General features: G+C 42.2%; 1 protein-coding gene across 6 annotated transcripts in view; it reads right to left on the bottom strand.

Annotated features, from left to right (window-relative positions):
• PHLDB2 (pleckstrin homology like domain family B member 2) overlaps window positions 1-22,273 on the bottom strand; it is a 333,291-nt gene that overhangs the window by 93,928 nt on the left and 217,090 nt on the right. For all 6 annotated transcript variants that reach the window (XM_049875765.1, XM_049875785.1, XM_049875770.1 and 3 more), the window contains one exon: window positions 11,855-12,238. In XM_049875765.1, the coding sequence (XP_049731722.1) occupies window positions 11,855-12,238 (384 nt within the window). The remainder of the gene's footprint in view (window positions 1-11,854; window positions 12,239-22,273) is intronic.

The following is a 22,273-nucleotide window of genomic DNA, read 5'->3' as shown; positions in this document are numbered from 1 at the left end:
AAGTAACATGTTTCAGACTCATAAATCCCAAACCCCAGTGCCGTCGAGTCGATTCCGACTCACAGTGACCCTGTAAGACAGAGCAGAACTGCCCCATAGAGTTTCCAAGGAGCGCCTGGTGGATTCGAACTCCCGACCCTTTGGTTAGCAGCCGTAGCACTTAACCACTATGCCACCAGGGTTTCGTCAAAAATCCCAGGCTTCCTAAATATCATTAAAATCTTCCTTTTTGTTAAATCGGCCTGGCAGATTTTTCACATTCTTCTCTTCTCCATTTGCCCCTAAGTCCATTAATTATGAACACAGTACTCTGTTAAGCAAATAATTCAGTGCTCAGATTACTCCAAGAAGAATGTCCAAAACAAATGCCCAGGGGTTTATTTACTTATTTATTTTAAGAGTTCTATCTCCTGTCTTGAGGTAATATATAACTAGGGTCTGCCTTCGAAAATTAATAAATAACTCACTCCATGGAGCCCATGCACGTCTCCCTAGCACTCCCAGGCTGCGGGGTGGTAACCTGAGGTGCCCTTGATGTTTGCAGTCTCTAAAGCGTGCACAGTCTCACGTCTCTTGTGACAACAGCTGCTGCTCTAAGCTTCAGAGACCTCCTAACCCACTGCAGCATTTCTGGGCAATTAAAAACATCTGCCAAGGTTTGCTCGTTTACACAGCAAGAGTCTTCTTGTCACAGCCTTCTCCAGAGGAAACCGGGCTCCCAAATCAGTCCTTAGAGAGAGCACAGAGCTAATAAAATCTGGCAGGTCTCCACGAAGGTAGCAATGTGGAAGCATTTCAGATGAAAAGGAAGGGAAGGAGTTCTCAGGGGCCTCGTGGCTGACATCGACAGCTCCCATTCCCAAACGATGGATCATTTGCTCTGCCTGGGCACCAACGCCTTTTCATTTCCCTCCAGATTCCAGTTTCTCACAGCCACAAAATTGTGGAGAATTATTCCTAATTCTAAACTGAGGGTTAGTACGAAGTCCCTGGGTGGTACAAGGGTTAATTTAAAGCACTTGGCTGCTAAGTTTGGAGGTTCGAGTCCACCCAGATGCCTCAGAAGAAAGGCCTGGCAAGCTACTCCTGAAAAATCTGCCACTGAAAACCCTGTGAGCATAGTTCTACTCTGAGACACACGAGGTTGCCATGAGTCAGAACTGACTAAATGGCAGCCGTATTTTTTTTTTTTTTAAGGTAAACATGTAATTAGAAGAAGCAGAGGATTAATGTCAAGCATGGATTTAACAGTCCAGAACTCACAATTTATATGATGGGAGAACTCAACAGGTAGAAAGAGACTTCGAACTCAGTGAAAAAGTCTGGTTACAGCAAAAACAAACAAACCAACAAAACTAGAAACAAACACTCAAACACAATGCCCTGAATACTGCTCCATGTGATAAATGACTTTCAGAATGTAGCATCAGGATAACATCTTTCTCTTAAAGGATAACTACGTGTCCTTATAAAAACTTAACTAACATATCTTTTTGTTGTTGTTTCTTTGGCAATTATTGCCAAGAATCTCAGAGCAGAACTTAATCATCAGAGTTACTTGTGATTCTCCATAGCTGTCGAGTCGATTCCAACTCACAGTGACCCAGTGAGTTACAGAGCACAGCCACTCCATAGGGTCTTCTTGGCTGTCATCTTTACAGAAGCAGATTGCTCGGCCTTTCTTCCCAGGCACCACTGGGTGAGTTCAAGCCACCAACCTTGTAGTCCAGCCGAAACCGTTTACACCACCTAGGGGCCTGCCATTTCCTCCTGTTTACTGCTTCTGGTATCTACTTTAATTCTAAATCTGTCTTTGAAGAAGTACAGACCAAATGCTCCTTAGAAGCAAGGACAGCAAGACTTCATTTCATGTAGTTTGGACATGTTATCTATCAGAGGGACCAGTCCCTGGAGAAGGACACCATGCTTCTCCAGTAGTGGGTCAGTGAAAAAGGGGAAGACCCTCAACAAGATGGATTGACACAGTGGCTCCAACGATGCACTCAAGCATAACAACAACTGTGAGGATGGCGTAGGACTAGGCAGTGTTTTGCTCTGTTGTACACAGGGTCTCTATGAGTTGGAACCAACTCGACGGCACCTAACAACTTTAATTCTAATAAAATGTGTATCTTTGCATAACTGGATATCCATCTGCAAAAAAATTAAACAGGACCCATACCTCACACCATGCACAAAAACTAACTCCAAATGGATCAAAGACCTAAACATAAAGACTAAAATGATAAAGATCATGGAAGAAAAAATAGGGACAACGTTAGGAGCCCTAATACAAGGCATAAACAGAATACAAAACATTACCAAAAATGACGAAGAGAAACCAAATAACTGGGAAAACCCAGTGCTCTCGAGTCGATTCCGACTCATAAACTGGGAGCTCCTAAAAATCAAACACCTATGCTCATCTAAAGACTTCACCAAAAGAGTAAAAAGACCACCTACAGACTGGGAAAAAACTTTCAGCTATGACATCTCCGACCAGCACCTGATCTCTAAAATCTATATGATTCCGTTAAAACTCAACCACAAAAAGACAAACCAGCCAATTAAAAATTGGGCAAAGGATATGAACACACACTTCACTAAAGAAGATATTCAGGCGGTTAACAGATACATGAGGAAATGCTTTCAATCATTAGCCATTAGAGAAATCCAAATTAAAAGTACGATGAGATTCCATCTCACTCCAACAAGGCTGGCATTAATCCAAAAAACACAAAATAATAAATGTTGGAGAGGCTGTGGGGAGATTGGAACTCTTATACACTGCTGGTGGGAATGTCAAATGGTACAACCACTTTGGAAATCAATCTGGTGTTTCCTTAAAAAGCTAGAAATAGAACTACCATACGATCCAACAATCCCACTCCTCAGAATATATCCTAGAGAAATAAGAGCCTTTACACAAACAGATATATGCACACCCATGTTTACTGCAGCACTGTTTACAATAGCAAAAAGCTGGAAGCAACCAAGGTGTCCATCAATGGACGGATGGATAAACAAATTATGGTATATTCACACAATGGAATAGTACGCATCAATGAAGAACAATGATGAATCTGTGAAACATTTCATAACATGGAGGAACCTGGTAGGCATTATGCTGAGTGAAATTAGTCAGCAGCAAAAGGACAAATATTGTATAAGACCACTATTATAAGATCTTGAGAAATAGTTTAAACTGAGAAGAACACATTCTTTTGTGGTTACGAGAAGGGGGAGGGAGGGAGGGTGGGAGAGAGTTACTTACTGATTAGATAGTAGATAAGAACTACTTTAGGTGAAGGGAAGGACAACACTCAATACAGGGGAGGTCAGCACAACTGGACTGGACCAAAAGCAAAGAAGTTTCCGGAATAAACTGAATACTTCGAAGGTCAGCGGAGCAAGGGTGGGGGTTTGGGGACTATGGCTTCAGGGGACATCCAAGCCAATTGGCAAAATAAATTCTATTAAGAAAACATTCTGCATCCCACTTTGAAGTGTGGCATCTGGGGTCTTAAACACTAACAAGTGACCATCTAAGATGCATCAATTGGTCTCAACCCACCTGGATCAAAGGAGAATGAAGAACACCAAGGTCACAAGGTAATTATGAGCCCAAGAGACAGAAAGGGCCATATGAACTAGAGACTACATCATCCTGAGACCAGAAGAACTAGATAGTGCAGGGCCACAACCGATGACTGCCCTGACAGGGAGCACAACAGAGAACCCCTGAGGGAGCAGGAGAGCAGTGGGATGCAGACCCCAAGTTCTCATAAAAAGACCAGACTTAATGGTCTGACTAAGACTAGAAGAATCCTGGCAGTCATGGTCCCCAAACCTTCTGTTGACCCAGGACAGGAACCATTTCCGAAGCTAACTCAGCAGACATGGATTGGACTGGACAATGGGTTGGAGAGAGATGCTGATGAGGAGTGAGCTACTTGCATCAGGTAGACACTTGAGACTATGTTGGCATCTCCTGTCTAGAGGGGAGATGGGAGGGTAGAGGGGGTTTGAAACTGGCAAAATGGTCATGAAAGGAGAGACTGGAAGGAGGGAGCAGGCTGACTCATTAGGGGGAGAGTAAGTGGGAGTATGTAGTAAAAAAAAAAAAATGTAGTTAGGTGTATATAAGTTTATACGTAAGAGACTGACTTGATTTGTAAACTTCCGCTTAAAGCACAATAAAAATTATTTTAAAAAAAGAAAAAATGTATCTTTTGTAAGCTCTTTCAACTACTTTTTAGAAAAACGTGATGAATTTTTTTTTTTAATTTACACAGAAAAAAAATTTTAACTTGTGTGGAAAAAATAAAACCAAATGATTTTCTTTGAACTCTACTTAAGAAATCCTCAAGTTTGGAAGATCTTTTAAAATCATAACATAAACTCAGAGGACAAATTAATATTTAGAACTACAGGTAAATCTTAAGGAATCCCTGGGAAATACACACGGCACACTAACTAAAGGTTAGAGGTTCGCGTCCACCCAGAGGTGCCTCGGAAGAAAGGCCTGGCAATCTACTTTACAAAAATCAGCCATTGAAAACCCTATGCAGCATGGTTCTACTCTAGCACACATGGGATCACCAGGAGTCGGGGTGGACTTGACAGCAACTGTGTTTTTTTAATAAATCTTAAACTTCTGTAAGTCCAAAAAATACCTTAAGTAAAGTTTAAGAGTCAGCCACTTGTGATAAAAGATGTAAACAGCCATCATCATCAAATCGACTCTGCCTCACAGTGACCCTAGATAATAGAGTGGAACTGCCCCACAGGGTTTCCAAGGCTGTAACCATTACAGAAGCAGGCTGCCACATCTTTCTCCCTTGGAGCAGACGGGGGTTCAAGCCACCAATCTTTTGGTTAGCAGCAGGGCGCTTAACCACTATGCCACCAGGGCTCCTTAAACAGCTCTTACTACTCAGAAAAAACAAGAAAAGTAAAACAATAAAAAATGGTTGGAGACCATGAATAAGCAGGTCAAAAAATGCTAATAAAAATACTTGTAAATGCCCAACTTTATATATGATTAAAAAAAAGCCAATTAAAAAACCGGTTAGTTTGGCAAATTGAAAAATCTTGATACTATTCAGTGTTGGCAAGGGTAGAAAGAAAAAGTTTCATTCATAAACTGTGAAAAAAAATTTCACATGATAATATATGGCTTTTTGAGTGGTATGATTTAGAAATCCACCACTAGTCTGTCAGTTTGTCACACTTTGGTGGCTTGCGTGTTGCTGTGATGCTGGAGGCTATGCCACCAGTATCTCAACTACCAGAAGGGTCACCCATAGTGGACAGGTTTCAGCAGAGCTTCCAGACTAAGACAGACTGGGAAGAAGGACCTGGTGATCTACTTCTGAAAAAAATTAGGCCACTGAAAAGCTGATGAATAGCAGCAGAACATTGTCTGATATAGTACAGTAAGGTGAGCCCCTCAGGTTGGAAGGCACACAAAAGACGACTGGGGAAAAGCTGCCTCTTCAAAGTAGAGTTGGCCCAAATGACGTGGATGGAGTCAAGCTTTCAGGACCTTCATTTACTGATGTGGCATGACTCAAAATGAAAAGAAACACCTGCAATCATCCATTAATAATCAGAACATGGAATTATTAAGTATGAATCTAGAAAATTCGGAAGTTGTCAAAAATGAAATAGAATGCATAAAGATCAATATCTTAGGTTTTGGTAAGCTGAAATGGGCAGGTACCAACCATTAAGAATCAGACAATCATATGGTCTACTATGTTGGGAATGACACCTTGAAAAGGAGTGGCATCCCACGCGTTGCCACAAGTACATCTCAAGACTATCCTGAAGTACAATGCTGTCAGTGATAGGATAATATTCATACCCCTACAAGAAAGATCAGTGAATACAACTATTATTTGCATTTATACACCAAACACTGACGCCAAAGATGAATTGAAGATTTTTACCAACTTCTGCAGTATGACATTGGTCAAACATGTAAGCAAGATGCGTTGATAATTACTGGTGATTAGAATGTGAAAGTTGGAGACAAAGAAGAAGGATCAGTAGATGAAAAATATGACCTTGGTGACGGAAACGACGTCAGAGATCAGATGACGGAATTTTGCAAGACCAACAAATTCTTCATTGCAAATACCTTTTTTCAACAAAATAAACTGTGACTATACACACCTCACCAGATAGAATACACAGGAATCGAATCAACTACATCTGTGGAAAGAGACAATGAAGAAGCTCAATATCATCAGTCAGAACAAGGCCAGGAGCCGACTGCAGAATAGACCATCAGATGCTCATATGCAGGTCCAAGTTGAAGCTGAAGAAAATTAAAACAAGCTCATGAGATGCCAAAGTATGACCCTGAGTATATCCCACATGAATTTAGAGACCACCTCAAGAATAGATACAACACACTGAACACTAATGACCAAAGACCAGATGAGCTGTGGGATGAAATCAGGGACCTCATACATGAACAAAGCAAAAGGTCATTAAAAAGACAGGAAAGAAACATCAAAATGGATGTCAGGAGAGACTCTGAAACTTGCTCTTGAGTGTAGAGCAGCCAAAGTGGATGGAAGACATGACGAAATAAAAGAGCTGAACAGAAGATTTCAAAGAGTGGCTCTAGAAGACAAAATGAAGTATTATAACGAAATGTGCAAATATCTGGGGTTAGAAAGTCAAAAGAGAAAAACACGCTCAGAATTTCTCAAGCTGAAAAAACTGAAGAAAATATTCAATATTCAAATATTGAATGATGCAGAAAGCATCAAAAGAACATAGAAGGTAAACAGAGTCACTGTACCAAAACTTGGGCAACATTCAACCATTTCAGGAGGTAGCATATGATCAAGAACCGATGGTACTGAACGAAGAAATCTAAGCTGCACTGAAGCCATTGGTGAAAAATAAGGCTCCAGGAATTGACAGACTACCAACTGAGATGTTTCAACAAATGGATGCAGTGCTGGAGGTGCTCACTCAGCTACGCCAAGAAATTCGGAAGACAGCTTCCTGGCCAACCAACTGGAAGAGATCCACATTTGTGCCCATTCCAAAGAAAGGTGGTCCAACAGAATGTGTAATTTATCTAAGAATCTCATTAATATCACACACAAGTAAAATTTTAATGAAGATAACTGAAAAATGGTTGCAGCAGTACGTTGACAAGGAACTGCCAGAAATTCAAGCCAGATTCAGAAGATGACGTGGAACCAGGTATATCACTGCTGATGTCAGATGGCTCTTGGCTGAAAGCAAAGAATACTAGAAAGATGTTTACCTGTGTTTTATTGACTATGCAAAGGTATTTGACTGTGTGGATCATAACAAATTATGGATAACACTGGAAGAATGGGAATTCCAGAAAACTTAATTGTGCTCATGCAGAAGCTGTACACAGACCAAGAGGCAATCGTTCTAACAGAACAAGAGAATAGATACTGTGTAGTTTAAAGTCAGGGAACATGTGTCTCAGCGTTGTATCCTTTCATCATACTTAATCTGTACGCTAAGAAAATAATCTGAGAAGCTGGACTATACGAAGAAGAACATGGCATCAGAACTGGAGGAAGACTCAATTAACAACCTGTGATATACAGATGACACAAACTTGTTTGCTGGAAGGGAAGAGGTCTTGAAGCACTTACTGATGAAGATCAAAGACCACAGCCTTCAGTATGGATTACTCCTCAACATAAAGAAAACAAAAATCCTCACAACTGGACCAATAAGCAACATCATGATAAACGAAGAAAATATTGAAGTTGTCAAGGACTTCATTTTACTTGGATCCACAATCAACGTCAATTGAAGCAACAGTCAAGAAATTAAAGGACATATTGCATTGAGAAAATGTACTACAAAAGGCCTCTTTAAAGTGTTAAAAATCAAAGATGTCACTTTGACAACTTAGGTGCACCAGACCCAAGCCATAGTGTTTTCAATCGCCTCACATGCATGCGAAAGCTGGACAATGAATAAGGAAGACCAAAGAAGAATTGATGCTTTGAATTATGGTGTTGGCAAAGAATATTGAATATATCATGAACAGCCAGAAGGATAAAAAAATCTCTTGGAAGAAGTACAAACAGAATGCCCCTTAGAAGTGAAACGGTGAGATTTCATCTCAGTTACTTTGGATGTGTTATCTGGAAGCACCAGTCTCTGGAGAAGGATATCATGTTTGGTAAAGTAGAGGGTCAGCAAAAAAAGAGGAAGAGCCTCAACTAGATAGACTGATACAGTGACTGCAACAATGGGCTCAAACATAGTAATGACTGTGAGGATGGCGCAGGACTGGGCAGTGTTTCATTATGTTCTACGTAGGGTTACTATGAGTCAGAACCAGCTTGAGGGCACCTAACGTCAAGAACAACAATTTGGAAATACTGATCAAAATTAAATATATACAAACCCTTAACAGAACACCTTTAGTAACTGACCGTACAGATATATTTGCACAATTGTGTAAACATATATATTTATATGTCCTAGAATGTTTACTGCTTATAGATTTTATTAGCAAAAAACTGGAGATAAATGGTACTCCCAAACAATACTAAAAAAAAAAAAAAAAAAGAATGTTGTAGGTCTGTAAACTTTTACCTAACGCACAATAAAAAAATTTTATGAAAATGATTTTCTAAAAAGAATAAAAAATGAGTTACAGCTGTGTATATTAATACGCAAAGATGCTCAAGACATTTAGTGAGCCCCCCCCAAAAAAAAAAGATCTGGGTGGCGCAAATGGTTAATGTGCTTGGCTACTTACAGAAAGCTCGGAGGTTTGAGTCGACCCAGAGGTGCCTCGAAAGAAAGGCCTGACAATCTCCTTCCAAAAAGTCAGCCATTGAACTCCTATGGAAAGTAAGCCATTACAGAAGAAGAACAAAGTTGGAGGCCTCATACTACCTGATCTTAGAACCTACTATACAGCCATGGTACTCAGAACAGCCTGGTACTGATACAGCCACAGACACACAGACCGATGGAACAGAATTGAGAACCCAGACGTAAACCCATCCACCCATGGGCAGCTGGTATTTGACAAAGGGCTGAAGTCCATTAAATGGGGAAAAGACAGTCTCTTTAATAAACGGTGCTGGCACAACTGGATGTCTATTTGTAAAAAAATGAAACAGGGTCCATATCTCACGCCATACACAAAAACTAACTCAAAATGGATCAAAGACCGAAATATAAAACCTAAAACAATAAAGGTCATGGAAGAAAAAACAGTGAGAATGCTAGAGGCATGGCACATGCCACAAATACAATACAAACCATAACAATGCACAAATACCAGAAGATAAACTTGATAACTGGGAGCTCCTAAAAATTAAACACTTATGCTCGTCCAAAGGCTTCACCGAAAGGGTAAAAGGAGAACCTACAAACTGCGAAGAATTGTTTGGCTTTAATACATCCATCTAGAGTCTGATCTCTTAAATCTATAGAATACTTCAAAACCTCAACAACAAAAAGGCAAACAATCCAATCAAAAAATGGACAAAGGATATGAACAGACATTTCACCAAAGAAGACATTCAGGTGACACTTGAAGAAATGCTCGCAATCATTAGCCATTCCAAAACCAAACCCATTGCCACTGATTCCTACTCATAGCAACCCTATAGTACAGGGTAGAACTGCTCCATAGGGTTTCCAAGGAGAGGCTGGTGAGCTCAAACTGCCGACTTTCGGTCAGCAGCCAAGCTCTTAACCACTGTACCACCAGGGCTCCATTAAAGAAAATCAAAACTATAATGAGATACCATTCACCGCAACAATACTGGCATTAATCAAAAAAACAAAAAATAATAAACGTTGGAGAGGTTGCGGCAAGATTGGAACTCTTATGCACTATTGATGGGAATGTAAAATGGTACAACTACTATGGAAAATGATATGGTGCCTCCTTAAAAAGCTAGAAACATCATAGGATCCAGCAATCCCACTACTAAGCATATATCCTAGAGAAATAAGAGCTGTCACAGGAATAGACATATGCACACCCACGTTCACTGCAGCATCATTCACAATAGCAAAAAGAAGGAAAACAACCTAAGTGCCCAACAACAGATGAATGGATAAACAAAGTATGGTACACACACACAACGGAATGCTGCACAATGACAAAGAACAACGATGAATCCACAAACATCTCACAACATGGATGAATCTGGAGGGCATTATGCTGAGTGAAATAAGTCAATCACGAAAGGACAAATATTGTATGAGACCACTATTATAAAAACTCAAGAAAAGGTTTAACTACGCACAGAAAAAAAAAACAATCTTTGACAGTTATGAGGGAGGAGAGGGTTGGGGAAGGGAAATGACTAAATAGATAGTAGACGAGTGTCAACTTCAGTGACGGGAATGACAACACGCAATACGGGAAAGTCAGCATGATTTGACCATGGTAAAGTCATACAGCTTCCTAAACATATCCAAATACCTTGAGGGACCAAGTTACTGGGGTGAGGGCTGGGGACCATGGTCTCGGGAGATATCTAGGTCAACTAGCATAACATAGTTCATAAAGAAAATGTTCTACATCCTACTTTGGTGAGTAGTAGCTGGGGTCTTAAAAGCTTGAAACCTGCCATCTAAGATACATCTATTGGCCCCATCCCATTCAGGGCAAAAGAGAATGAAGAAAACCAAAGACACAAGGAAAATATTAGCCCACAGGGCTAAAGGACCACATGAACCACAGCTCCCACCACCATGAGCCGAGAAGAGCGAGATGGTGTCAGGCTACCACCACAGATCACTCTGACAGGGATGACAATAGAGGGTCCCAGGCAGAACAGGAGAAAAATGTAGAACAGGATTCAAAATCACAAAAAAGACCAGACTTATTGGTCTGACAGAAACTGGAAGAAGCTTCAAGACTATGGCCCCTAGACACCCTGCTAACTTAGAACTGAAGCCCACTTTTCAGACAAAGATTAGACAGACCTATAAAACAAACAATAACAAGTAAGGAATGTGCTCCCTAGTTCAATCAAATATATGAGATCAAGTGGGCAACTCCTGCCCAAAAGCAAGACAAGAAGTCAGGAAGAGACAGGAAAACTGTACGAACAAACACAGGGAACCTGGGGTAGAAAGGGGGAGAGTGCTGTCACATTCGGGGATTGCAAGCAATGTCATAAAACAATTTGTGTATAAAATTTTGAATGAGAAACTAATTTGCACTATAAACTTTTACCTAAAGCACAATAAAATTAAAATAAGAAAAGAAAACCCTACAGAGCACAGTTCTATTCTGACACACATGAGGTTATCATGAGTCAGGATCACCTGGACAGCAACTTGTTTTTTTGATTTGGTATGCCCATAATATATGGCCATATGTGCACAGAAAACACCAGGAAGGCACATAAGGCACTTTTTAACTGTTTATCTCTCAAGTGTACAGCTAGCAGGGAACAAGGGGAGAAACTTCTATTTTTCTCTTTGCACCCTCTACATTTTTTCATACTGCAATTTTGTTACTTGTGGTAAACAGGTAAATTTGCCAACCTCGTTCAGATAACTTCACCGAAAACATTGTGGAAAACTAACATGGCAAAATCTGTCATTTCTACATATATACATACATACCCGATGCCCTTGAGACAATTCCGACTCATAGAGACCCTATGGGACAGAGTAGAACTGCCCCACAGGGTTTCCAAGGAGCACCTGGTGGATTCGAACTGCTGACCTTTCAGTTAGCAGCCGTAGCTCTTAACCACTATACCACCAGGGTTTCCCCGTCATTTCTAGGCCAGCCTATATGCACAGCCTTAGGTGCTCAATCCCAGTCTCTTTGCTCTGCCAACATTACCTTTGGTAGGATACTTAGATAAGCGGACTCGCTGGAAGCTTTCAGAAAGGCAGAAGAAGGTAGTGGGGAGGTCTTCGTGAGGTCAGTGAACTGTTCATCGTTTCTGATGCTCCTTGGGGAGAGGAAGCTGGCAGTGCCCTGGCTGGGGCTCCCGAAGCCAGCCAAGTCCCCATCATGGAGCGACCCCTTCCGGTGGCACCTGTATCTCATGTCAGGGATCGTCAGGGCTTCTTCAAATACAGACTCCTCATCAGAGAGCTGCAGCTTCTCAAGCTCCTTATTGATCTTCTGCACATGGGCCACAGTGGTGCCTGTGCCTATGCGGCTGTCAGGCTTGGTGTACTCAGCACAGAGACTGAGAATTGTCTCCAGACGCTGTCGCTCCTGGAACACAAGACAGCAGAGGGAGGTCAGCGGGCCTCTGGGAATGGAGAAACTCCACGTAAATAGACCCAGAGGCGGGGCCATCAGCAACTTCACTCTACAGAGACACCACAGACACTCAGCTGGTGATGACCTTCCATCATCTTTAAGGGATGAAGTAAGGATCCGAATGAAACAAAAGTTCACAATGCCTGATTCCACTCCACAGCTCAATTAAAGCCATCCCCTTAACTCCTGTTCCCCAGTTTGGCCCCAGCACACACTAGCACTCAGTAAGCCTTTTCTTAATTTATCAATTCTCCAGACACGTCAAGGTTCATTTTTTCTTACCTCCGTTTTCTGTCCATCCCCCTTCCCACCCTTCACCTATCTACCTTCAACAATACGTAGTTCTTTCATCGCTGTAGACTTAACATTTGCACTGAAAATTCTTTTTCCACAGAAGTTTTATTATGCTGTTATTGGACACACAAAAGGCAAAATGCTACGTAAGCATCTTTTGATTTAAAAGGCATATCTACGTGTTTGACTTCAATATTTTCAAGGCTATTTATGCCTGGTCATCAAAAAAAGGTCTTTTCCACTAATTTCTCCCAGGAATGAGTAAAATTAGAAAACGATAGGTGGGTTGCTCTAAAAAAGAACATTACATATCATATCCAAATGGAAAGACATCAATATATTTGAATTCTAAGAACGTTAAACCTTTGATTCATTTAACTGGACAATAAATAGACTGTTCATTTTTTCGAAAAATCAATATACAGAGAGCACTGATGTCTATAATGGTACCACTAACCACATTTCAGCAGGCTCCACATTTAAAAACATGTAGAGATTGGTGATTTTTAACTTTAAGTAAATACATGTTTGCCAACAGCAGAAAACAGAATTTACAAAATGCTTACCCTAGGCCTAGACAGTATTGTTAGGGGTTAGGGAACCTAATCATTTTCACCCTTCACAGTCATTCCAATGCCAACCTGAAAACATCTGTTGTGATGACATCGACCACAAAAACAGAATTCAAAAGCCGTCTACAGAAAAACATTTTCCAAACTGTTTACCGGTTTCAAAATTGAAAAAAGTTCAGCAGCCCTGGGCAGCTGTTTTCAATTCCTGATTGGAGCTAATTTGTAAAGACAGAATTCAGAAGGCAGTTATAGCTCATTAGCTGAATTAGTATTGAACAGAAAAGTAAAATAGGAACAGACCAGCATGGTTTCCTGATTTCCCCTAAATACATTAATTTAATGAAAAGGTAGATGCTATTTAAGGTCCATCTGACTTACATCTGCCCTCTAAAGTAACCCCCCCAACCCCCAGAAAGCAGCAACTTGATCAAAAGGGCTATGAAACGGTTCCGAAAAGCCCCACCTCCCTTTCACTGCTTGACCATCTTCTGGACTCCATCTGCAGCTCTCTCCTCAGCTCTGTCCGCAGGGCCTCTCCCCACGGCCGGCACTCACACCTGCACACCCTCATCCCACGCTCCTCTGCATCCCGTCCATCCAGGAGCCCCAGGGCTTACTTATCCCTGCAGCTGCCACCAGCTGCCAAGCCCCACCCACCTCGGCTTTATGGGGCGGGGGGCGGGGGGGGGAAGCAGTCACTACCTTATTTTAAACTTCTGCTATAATCCAGAAATGTCTATGCGAGAATACATATGCAGTAGACAATCTGCAGGGGCACACGTGAAGAGGGGTCAGGACTAAGATATCGTATTTTACCCCCTTGCAATGGCATCTGTACTACAGGCCAGTCTCCAAAGACAGGGTCCCTTTCTGCACTTTAAGTTAATTCATTTGAAGCATCTGAGCTCAGTTTTTACTGATATTTATAGTTCATAGCATATATACAGGAGGATCCCTCGTGGCCCAGTGGTTAAAGCAACCGTCTGCCAACCAAAAGGCTAGCGGTTCGAACCCACCAGCTGCTCCATGGGAGAAAGTTGTGGCAGTCTGCTCCCATTAAGATTTACAGCCTTGGAAACCCTATGGGGCAGTTCTACTCTGTCCTATAGGGTCGCTACGAGTTGGAATCGACTCGACGGCAGTGGGTCTGGTTTTCTGGTGGGAATGCATATACATACATTAGGCTTGATGTTGACTACACTTGGGATTACCTGAAAGTTGTCGGTTGTCACTTATAATGACTACACTGAACAGTGCAGGCATCAAAAGCAGGAAAGCACTGAACACACAGCAAAATGCTTCCCACATCTCCTTCCCAAAATAGTTCCTGTGGCTGCCAGTGCTATTGCTTAATTCCAGAGAGAATAAATGATCCCAGCCCTAAGATGAATGCTATTTCAGAAGCGAGAAGCAGGATTCAAAGGCTTGTGCACAGGAAGTCTGGTCTACTGGTATGTGCTTCTCCCTATTCTTATCACCCCATTCATGGCCAATCTGTCCAGGCTTGAATCGCACACACAAGCAACATGACTGCCCACGAGTCGCAACAAAATCCAGGCACGCCGAGACACACTTTTCCCCATAAAAGCACCTCAAAGAAAAATAAACTGATGACGAGAAGTGCGTCAGAAGAAAGTCTGCAAAGCATTTCAGAGAGCACTCAAAGAGAAGCCTTTTAAGGAAAACTCTGAACAAAAATTATCCTCATAAGATAATTCTCTCTTCAACACTCCTCATTCTGGAGTCTTGTTCTGTCCCATTCATCCCACCAGTTCCTCCACCTTCCACGACCTCTAAACAGGGTGACCTGCAGACCAGGATTCTTGAGAATCCAATCCAGGACAGCCAATGTTGAGTCACTTCTGACTCATGGCAGCCCGATGTGTTTCAGAGTAGAACTGTGCCCTACGGTTTTCAACGGCTGAGTTTTCAGAAGTAGATTACCAGATTTTTTTTTTTCCCGAGGTGCCTCTGGGTGGATCTGAACTGCCAACTGTTAAGCTGTCTGTGCCACCCAGGGACTCTTTAAGGAGGGCTCTATTAATAACTATGCTGGAACATTGAGGGCAAACTGGAATTGGCCCTGACCAACTGAAGTGTACAGTTGCCTACCTAAAGCTCAATTTTCTTTGAAGCGTCACCTGGCAATAGGCTGGGTCAGGAGGCTGCCCTCTTTAAAAGCTTTCTCTGAGATCTCCAAATCCTACCCACCTTTCCAAACCAGCAACCGACTGTTCATTCTGTTGAACGGCCATGATTACAGAACCCAAATATTGATAACCCAAAACATTGGCAATAGAGGTTCAGAAAGTAGGTCACTTTTAATCCAACTATTTTAAGTACCTTATTATCTTTTACTCCCTCCCTGTTTTCCCTTTCCTCTGTCTCCACACTCCACATAGATCAAAGGAAGCTCTGAAGGAAAGGACAGCTCTGTTAGATGCTGTCCAGGTGACCTGCAACTCATAACCTCAGAGTATACCTGCCCCATAGCGTTGCCTAGGCTGTAATCTTTACTGGAGCAGACCACCTGGTCTTTTTCCTGAATAGCTGCCTGAAGGGTTTGTTTTGGTTAGCAGCCTAGCACTTAACCAGTTTGCCACCAGAGCTCCTTTGAAAGCAAATGCAAGATCTTTAAAATACAACTGTAGAGAATCTGTGTGCAACTGTTTTCCCTATTGGTTAAACAAAAGTCAGCCAAGGTTTGGATGGATGTTTTTTGGTTTCTGGAGCTTACTTCCTTTTTCAGAGAAATGTATCTGGCAGTGCCCGCTGCAGCTTCCCAGTCCTCATCAGGGACCCCATTCATCCTGAACCCACGTAGTCCCCTTGCAACCAACGCCAGCCAATCTAGGCCACAGGACTGTAAATATAACTGCATGTGTAAATAAACTAGACAGAAGGCCAACCGCCCAATACTTAAGTACGCGTGAATTCTTTAAGTCTTTTTGCCATAATTAACTACGTTTGGTCACTTATTACATAAAACAAAAGGGTTAACCTTTAATGGTTAGAAATGGTTTAGTTAAAAGTAGATTTTTTTCCTTTTAAGAGAACCTTTTTAAGAGGACTGATAAGTATGGCTCTACTTCTAGGAACCCTAGGGATTCATTGTCTCCATAATCTCCAGTCTGAAGAAGATTTAAGTTACTACATGCCATTCAGCGGTAGGGTTCCCACCTTCCTCGTGGGGGACTTGCATATTATTCTGGCCACTGTACCTCAAAAGCAGCTACTGCCCCTCTGTCAGTGGAGGCTTGCGTGTTACACAATGATGCCGAACAGGTTTCAGCAGGGCTTTCAGACTAAGACAGACTAGGAAGAATGGCCTGGCGACCCACTTCCAAAAAATCAGGTAAGGAAAACCGTATGGATCACAAGAGTCTGATCTCGCTGTGGGTGGGCGAGCCATGAGTTGGGGGCTGACTCCACAACAACTAACCGCAAAAACAACATCCGCCAAGGACCGCGCTGGGGATACAAAGGTGAAAACAGACATCATTTCTACCCTCAGATCTTAAACAGGAAGCACAGAGAAGTAATCAAGTACAGGAAAAGTGATAATAGAGGTTTGTAGAAAACCTACGGATTCGCATATGGAGAAGTAACACATAAAATTAGAGATAAGCAAAATCTGAGTTGAGTCCTCATGGATAAACATGAGTTTCTCTGTTGGACAAGTGGGGTGCAAAGGGTATTTCTGTAAAGGAACGACATAAGCCAAGGCCGAGAGCCATGGTAGCTCAGAGATCAGCAACTATGTGGCCAGAGGGATGGGGCCCTTTGGAGAAGACAGGTGAGGTACACACATAGCACACACAGAAATGGGCCAGCTTTCTTCCTCTTCATATCAGGACTCAAGGGATCCCAACAGCCCCAAAGAAACTTTCGGAATAAATTCAAAATATGCATGGGCCAGAGTCAGGGACCCTGGTCTACAAGAAGGCGGCAGGCTGAGATGGGTTGAGGGTGGAAACAAGGAGAATTTCCAGGATTGCACAAACAAATTGTGATGTCTCAAATAGGCAAGAAGATGAGGAGCAAAAATAGAAGAAACGGTTAAGTCTTTTATGTGATGCAGCAATGGTCAAGCACTTGGCTGCTGCCCAAAAGGTCAGTTGTTCGAACCCACTAGCTCCTTTAGAGGGAGTAAAGACCTGGTGATTTTTTGTAAATATCACAGCCTAGGAAACCGTGTGGGGCAGTTCTACTTTGTCATACAGGGTGCTATGAGTCAGACTGAATTCCACGCACAAAACAGCATTTCTTTTTAGAGATAAATCCCTTGGGATAGGGATTCAGGCTACTCTGACTAGTTCTCCTTTCTGGGAACAGGACAGACTGCACTTTTCTGCCCCAGTCCCAACTTAGAAATGGTCATCAGGCTTGCATCGGCCATTGGAAGCTGAGAAGCAATGTGTGAACAGTCTGTGATTCATCACATGCATTCTTGCCATGACAAAGTGACGCTGCAGATGTTGTTGGCTCCATCATTCTGGGTCCCAAGAGAGGAAACATGGGGCAGAGGCCTCAGTCAATCTGCACTGGCCATACAGGAGGAGGGAGAAACAGAGACTTGTGTAAGCCTCTGAGATAATGTTTTTTCCCTTTTTACCACAGAAGCCCATGTGACTGATAAAAAAAAAAAAAGACAAAAAAAGCAGTTGCTGTCTACTTGGTTCTGACTCATGGCAACCCCATGCATGTCACAGTACAACTGCGCTCCACAGTGTTTTCGTGGTTATGACCTTTTGGAAGCAGATTGCCAGGACTTTCTTCCTCTGGGTAGGTTCAAACTCCCAACCTTTTGGTTAGTAGCCAAACATGCTTAATCGTTTGTGCCACCCAGGGACCTATTTATGACTAAGAAACCCTGTTTAATTTCAGGCACATGACTGGCCCAAAACTTGGAGATGAGGACTCAGGGGTCGTACTAAAGGAAGCTCAGCTACTTACTCAGACATTGCCTTGTTGCTGTTGTTGTTAGGTGCCGTTGAGCCAGTTCCGACTCACAGCGACCCTATGCGCAACAGAACCAAACACTGCTCGGTCCTGAGCATCCTTATAATCGTTGTTATGCTTGAGCTCATTGTTGCAGCCACTGTGTCAACCCACCTCGTTGAGGGTCTTCCTCTTTTCTGCTGACCCTGTACTCTGCCAAGCATGATGTCCTTCTCCAGGGACTGATCCCTCCTGACAACATGTCCAAAGTGTATAAGACGCAGTCTCGCCATCCTTACCTCTAAGGAGCATTCTGGCCGTACTCTTCTAAGACAGATTTGTTCGTTCTTTTGGCAGTCCATGGTATATTCAATATTCTTCGCCAACACCACAATTCAAAGGCATCAATTCTTCAGTCCTCCTTATTCATTGTCCAGCTTTCACATGCATACGATGTGATTGAAAATACCATGGCTTCGGTCAGGCACACCTTAATCTTCAAAGTGACATCTTTGCTCTTCAACAATTAGAAGAGGCCCTTTGCAGCAGATTTACCCAGTGCAATGCATTTTTTCATTTCTTGACTGCTGCTTTCATGGCTGTTGATTGTGGATCCAAGTAAAATGAAATCCTTGACAACTTCAATCTTTTCTCCGTTTATCATGATGTTGCTCATTGGTCTACTTGTGAAGACTTTTGTTTTCTTTACATTGAGGTGTAATCCATACTGAAGGCTGTGGTCTTTGATCTTCATTAGTAAGTGCTTTAAGTCCTCTTCACTTTCAGCAAGCAAGGTTGTGTCATCTGCATAACGCAGGTTGTTAATGAGTCTTCCTCCAATCCTAATGCCCCGTTTTTCTTCTTATAGTTCAGCTTCTCGGATTATTTGCTCAGCATACAGATTGAATTGGTATGGTGAAAGAATACAACCCTGACATACACCTTTCCTTACTTTAAGCCAATCAGTATCCCCTTGTTCTGTCCGAACAACCACCTCTTGATCTATGTAAAGGCTCCTCATGAAGACAATTAAGTGTTCTGGAATTCCCATTCTTGGCAATGTTGTCCATAGTTTGTTATGATCCACACAGTCGAATGCCTTTGCATAGTCAATAAAACACAGGTAAACATCCTTCTGGTATTCTCTGCTTTCAGCCAGGATCCATATGATATCCCTGGTTCCATGTCCTCTTCTGAAACCGGCCTGAATTTCTGTCAGCCTCCTGTTGATACACTGCTGCAGCCGTTTTTTAATGATCTTCAGCAAAATTTTGCTTATGTATGATATTGTTTTATAATTTCCACATTCAGTTGGATCACCTTTCTTGGGAATAGGTATAAGTATGGATCTCTTCCAGTCAGTTGGCCAGGAAGCTGTCTTCCATATTTCTTGGCATAGACGAGTGAGCACCTCCAGCGCTCCATCTGTTTGTTGAAACATCTCAATTAATATTCCATCAATTCCTGGAGCCTTGTTTTTTGCCAATGCCCTCAGAGCAGCTTGGACTTCTTCCTTCAGTACCATCGGTTCCTGATCATTTGCCACCTCTTGAAATGGTTGAACATCGACTAATTCTTTTTAGTACAATGACTCTGTGTATTCCTTCCATCTTCTTTTGATGCTTCCGGCATCATTTAATATTTTCCCCATAGAATCCTTCACTATTGCAACTCGAAGCTTCAACTTTTTCTTCAGTTCTTTCAGCTGGAGAAATGCCAAGCATGTTCTTCCCTTTTGGTTTTCCATCTCCAGCTCTTTGCACATGTCATAATACTTTACTTTGTCTTCTCGAGCTGCCTTTTGAAATCTTCTGTTCAGTTCCTTTACTTCATCAATTCTTCCTTTTGCTTTAGCGGCTCAACATTAGAGAGCAAGTTTCAGAGTCTCCTCTGACATCCATCTTGGTCTTTTCATTCTTTCCTGTCTTTTCAATGACCTCTTGCTTTCTTCATGGATGATGTCCTTTATGTCATTCCACAACTCATCTGGTCTTCAGTCACTAGTGTTCAATGCATCAAACCTATTCTTCAGATGGTCTCTAAATTCAGGTGGGATATAGTCAAGGTCATATTTTGGCTCTCGTGGACCTGTTCTGATTTTCTTCAGTTTCAGCTTGAACTTGCATATGAGCAATTGATGGTCTGTTCCACAGTCAGCCCCTGGCCTTGTTCTGACTGATATTGAGCTTTTCCATTGTCTCTTTCCACATGTGTAGTCAGTTTGATTTCTGTGTGTTCCACCTGATGAGGTCCATGTGTATTGTTGCCGTTCATGTTGGTCAAAAAAGGTATTTGCAATGAAGAAGTCATTGGTCTTGCAGAATTCTATCATTCGATCTCTGGCATTGTTTCTATCACCAAGGCCACATTTTCCAACTACTGATCCTTCTTTGTTTCCAACTTTCGCATTCCAATCGGCAGTAATTATCAGTGCATCTTGATTGCATGTTCGATCAATTTCAGACTGCAGCAGCTGATAAAAATTTTCTATTTCTTCATCTTTGGCCCTAGTGGTTGGTGTGTAAATTTGAATAATAGTCATATTAACTGGTCTTCCTTGTAGGCGTATGGATACTATCCTACCACCGATAGCGTTGTACTTCAGGATACATCTTGAAACGTTCGTTTTGACGATGAATGCAACACCATTCCTCTTCGAGTTATCATTCCCAGCATAGTAGACTACATGATTTTCTGATTCAAAATGGCCAATACCAGTCCATTTCAGCTCACTAATGCCTAGAATATCGATGTCTATGTGTCCCATTTCATTTTTGACGATTTCCAATTTTCCTAGATTTATACTTTGTACATTCCAGGTACCAGTTATTAACGGATGGTTGCAGCTGTTTCTTCTCATTTTGAGTCATTCCACATCAGCAAATGAAGGTTCCAAAAGCTTTACTCCTCCATGTCATTAAGATCGACTCTACTTTGAGGAGGCAGCTCTTCCCCAGTCATCTTTTGAGTGCCTTCCAACCTGGGGGGGCTCATCTTCCAACACTATATCAGACAATGTTCCACTGCTATTCATAAGGTTTTCACTGGCTAATGCTTTTCAGAAGTAGACTGCTGGGTCCTTCTTCCTAGTCTGTCTTAGTCTGGAAGCTCAGCTGAAACCTGTCCTCCATGGGTGACCCTGCTGGTATCTGAATACCGGTGGCCTAGCTTCCAGCATCACAGCAACACGCAAGCCCCCACAGTACGACAAACTGACAGACACGTGGGGGAGGCATTGCCTTAGCACTGTTTTTATCAGCTTAGAATAAATGACTTGATTCAAAATGTATATATGTAAATAAAGGTTTTTTGTCGTTCTTCACAGAAGCCAAAATAAACCCATTGCTACTAGAGTAGATTCCAACTCATCACAACCCTATAGGACAGAGTAGTACTGCCCCGTAGGGTTTCCAAGGAGTAGCTGGTGGATTTGAACTACCAACCTTTTAGTTAGCAGCCTGAGGTCTTAACCAGTGCACGAACAGGGCTTAGTTTCTGTGTCAGAATATTCTATTTCATTGACTGGCTAGGAAGTCTGCCTTCAAGCCTCTGGTCTAATAAAGCACTAAGTGACCACTGACCATTACACTGCCTCACAAAGACTTTTCACCATTTCTTCTGTTTTTGCTCCTCACCTTCCCACCTAATTGAAACATCACAATTTGTGCAATTCTGGAAATTCTGCTTCCTTGTGGCCAGCTCCAACCCATCTCAGTCTGCTGCCTTCTCGTAGACCAGGGTCCCTGACTCCTGCTGATGCACCCTTTGAATGTATTCCAAAAGTTTCTTTGGGGCTGTTGGGATCCCTTGAGTCCTGATAATGGATAAGAAAGCTGGCCCGTTAGGACTGACAAAAGAAAACGTAACGGCGTTGTGTGACTGTATCTGTGCTGGAAGAAAATGTAAGCTACCAGGGAAGTTGGTTACGCATGATGTGACAGGCACTAACTGACCTACAGGCATTTGTTACGCACAGATTACCGCAGGATTTTGTATTATACATGCCTGCTCTCCCTCCGTAGGCATGGATAACCATGGACAAAGGGAAAGGAAGACAAATACAAACAACCAGAAGGACATTTAATACTCAGCGATTTGTAATACTGCTTCTCAAATACGCTCCCCAAACTTTCCTCCTCTGTCTTTATCTACCTGATCCTCCTGCCTTCAATGTAGCATA

This window comes from Elephas maximus, chromosome 1 (genome assembly GCF_024166365.1).
Source record: "Elephas maximus indicus isolate mEleMax1 chromosome 1, mEleMax1 primary haplotype, whole genome shotgun sequence".
Classification (NCBI taxonomy): domain Eukaryota; kingdom Metazoa; phylum Chordata; class Mammalia; order Proboscidea; family Elephantidae; genus Elephas; species Elephas maximus.
The sequence above is the reverse complement of the archived record's forward strand: the minus strand, read 5'-3'. Positions and strand labels throughout refer to the sequence as shown.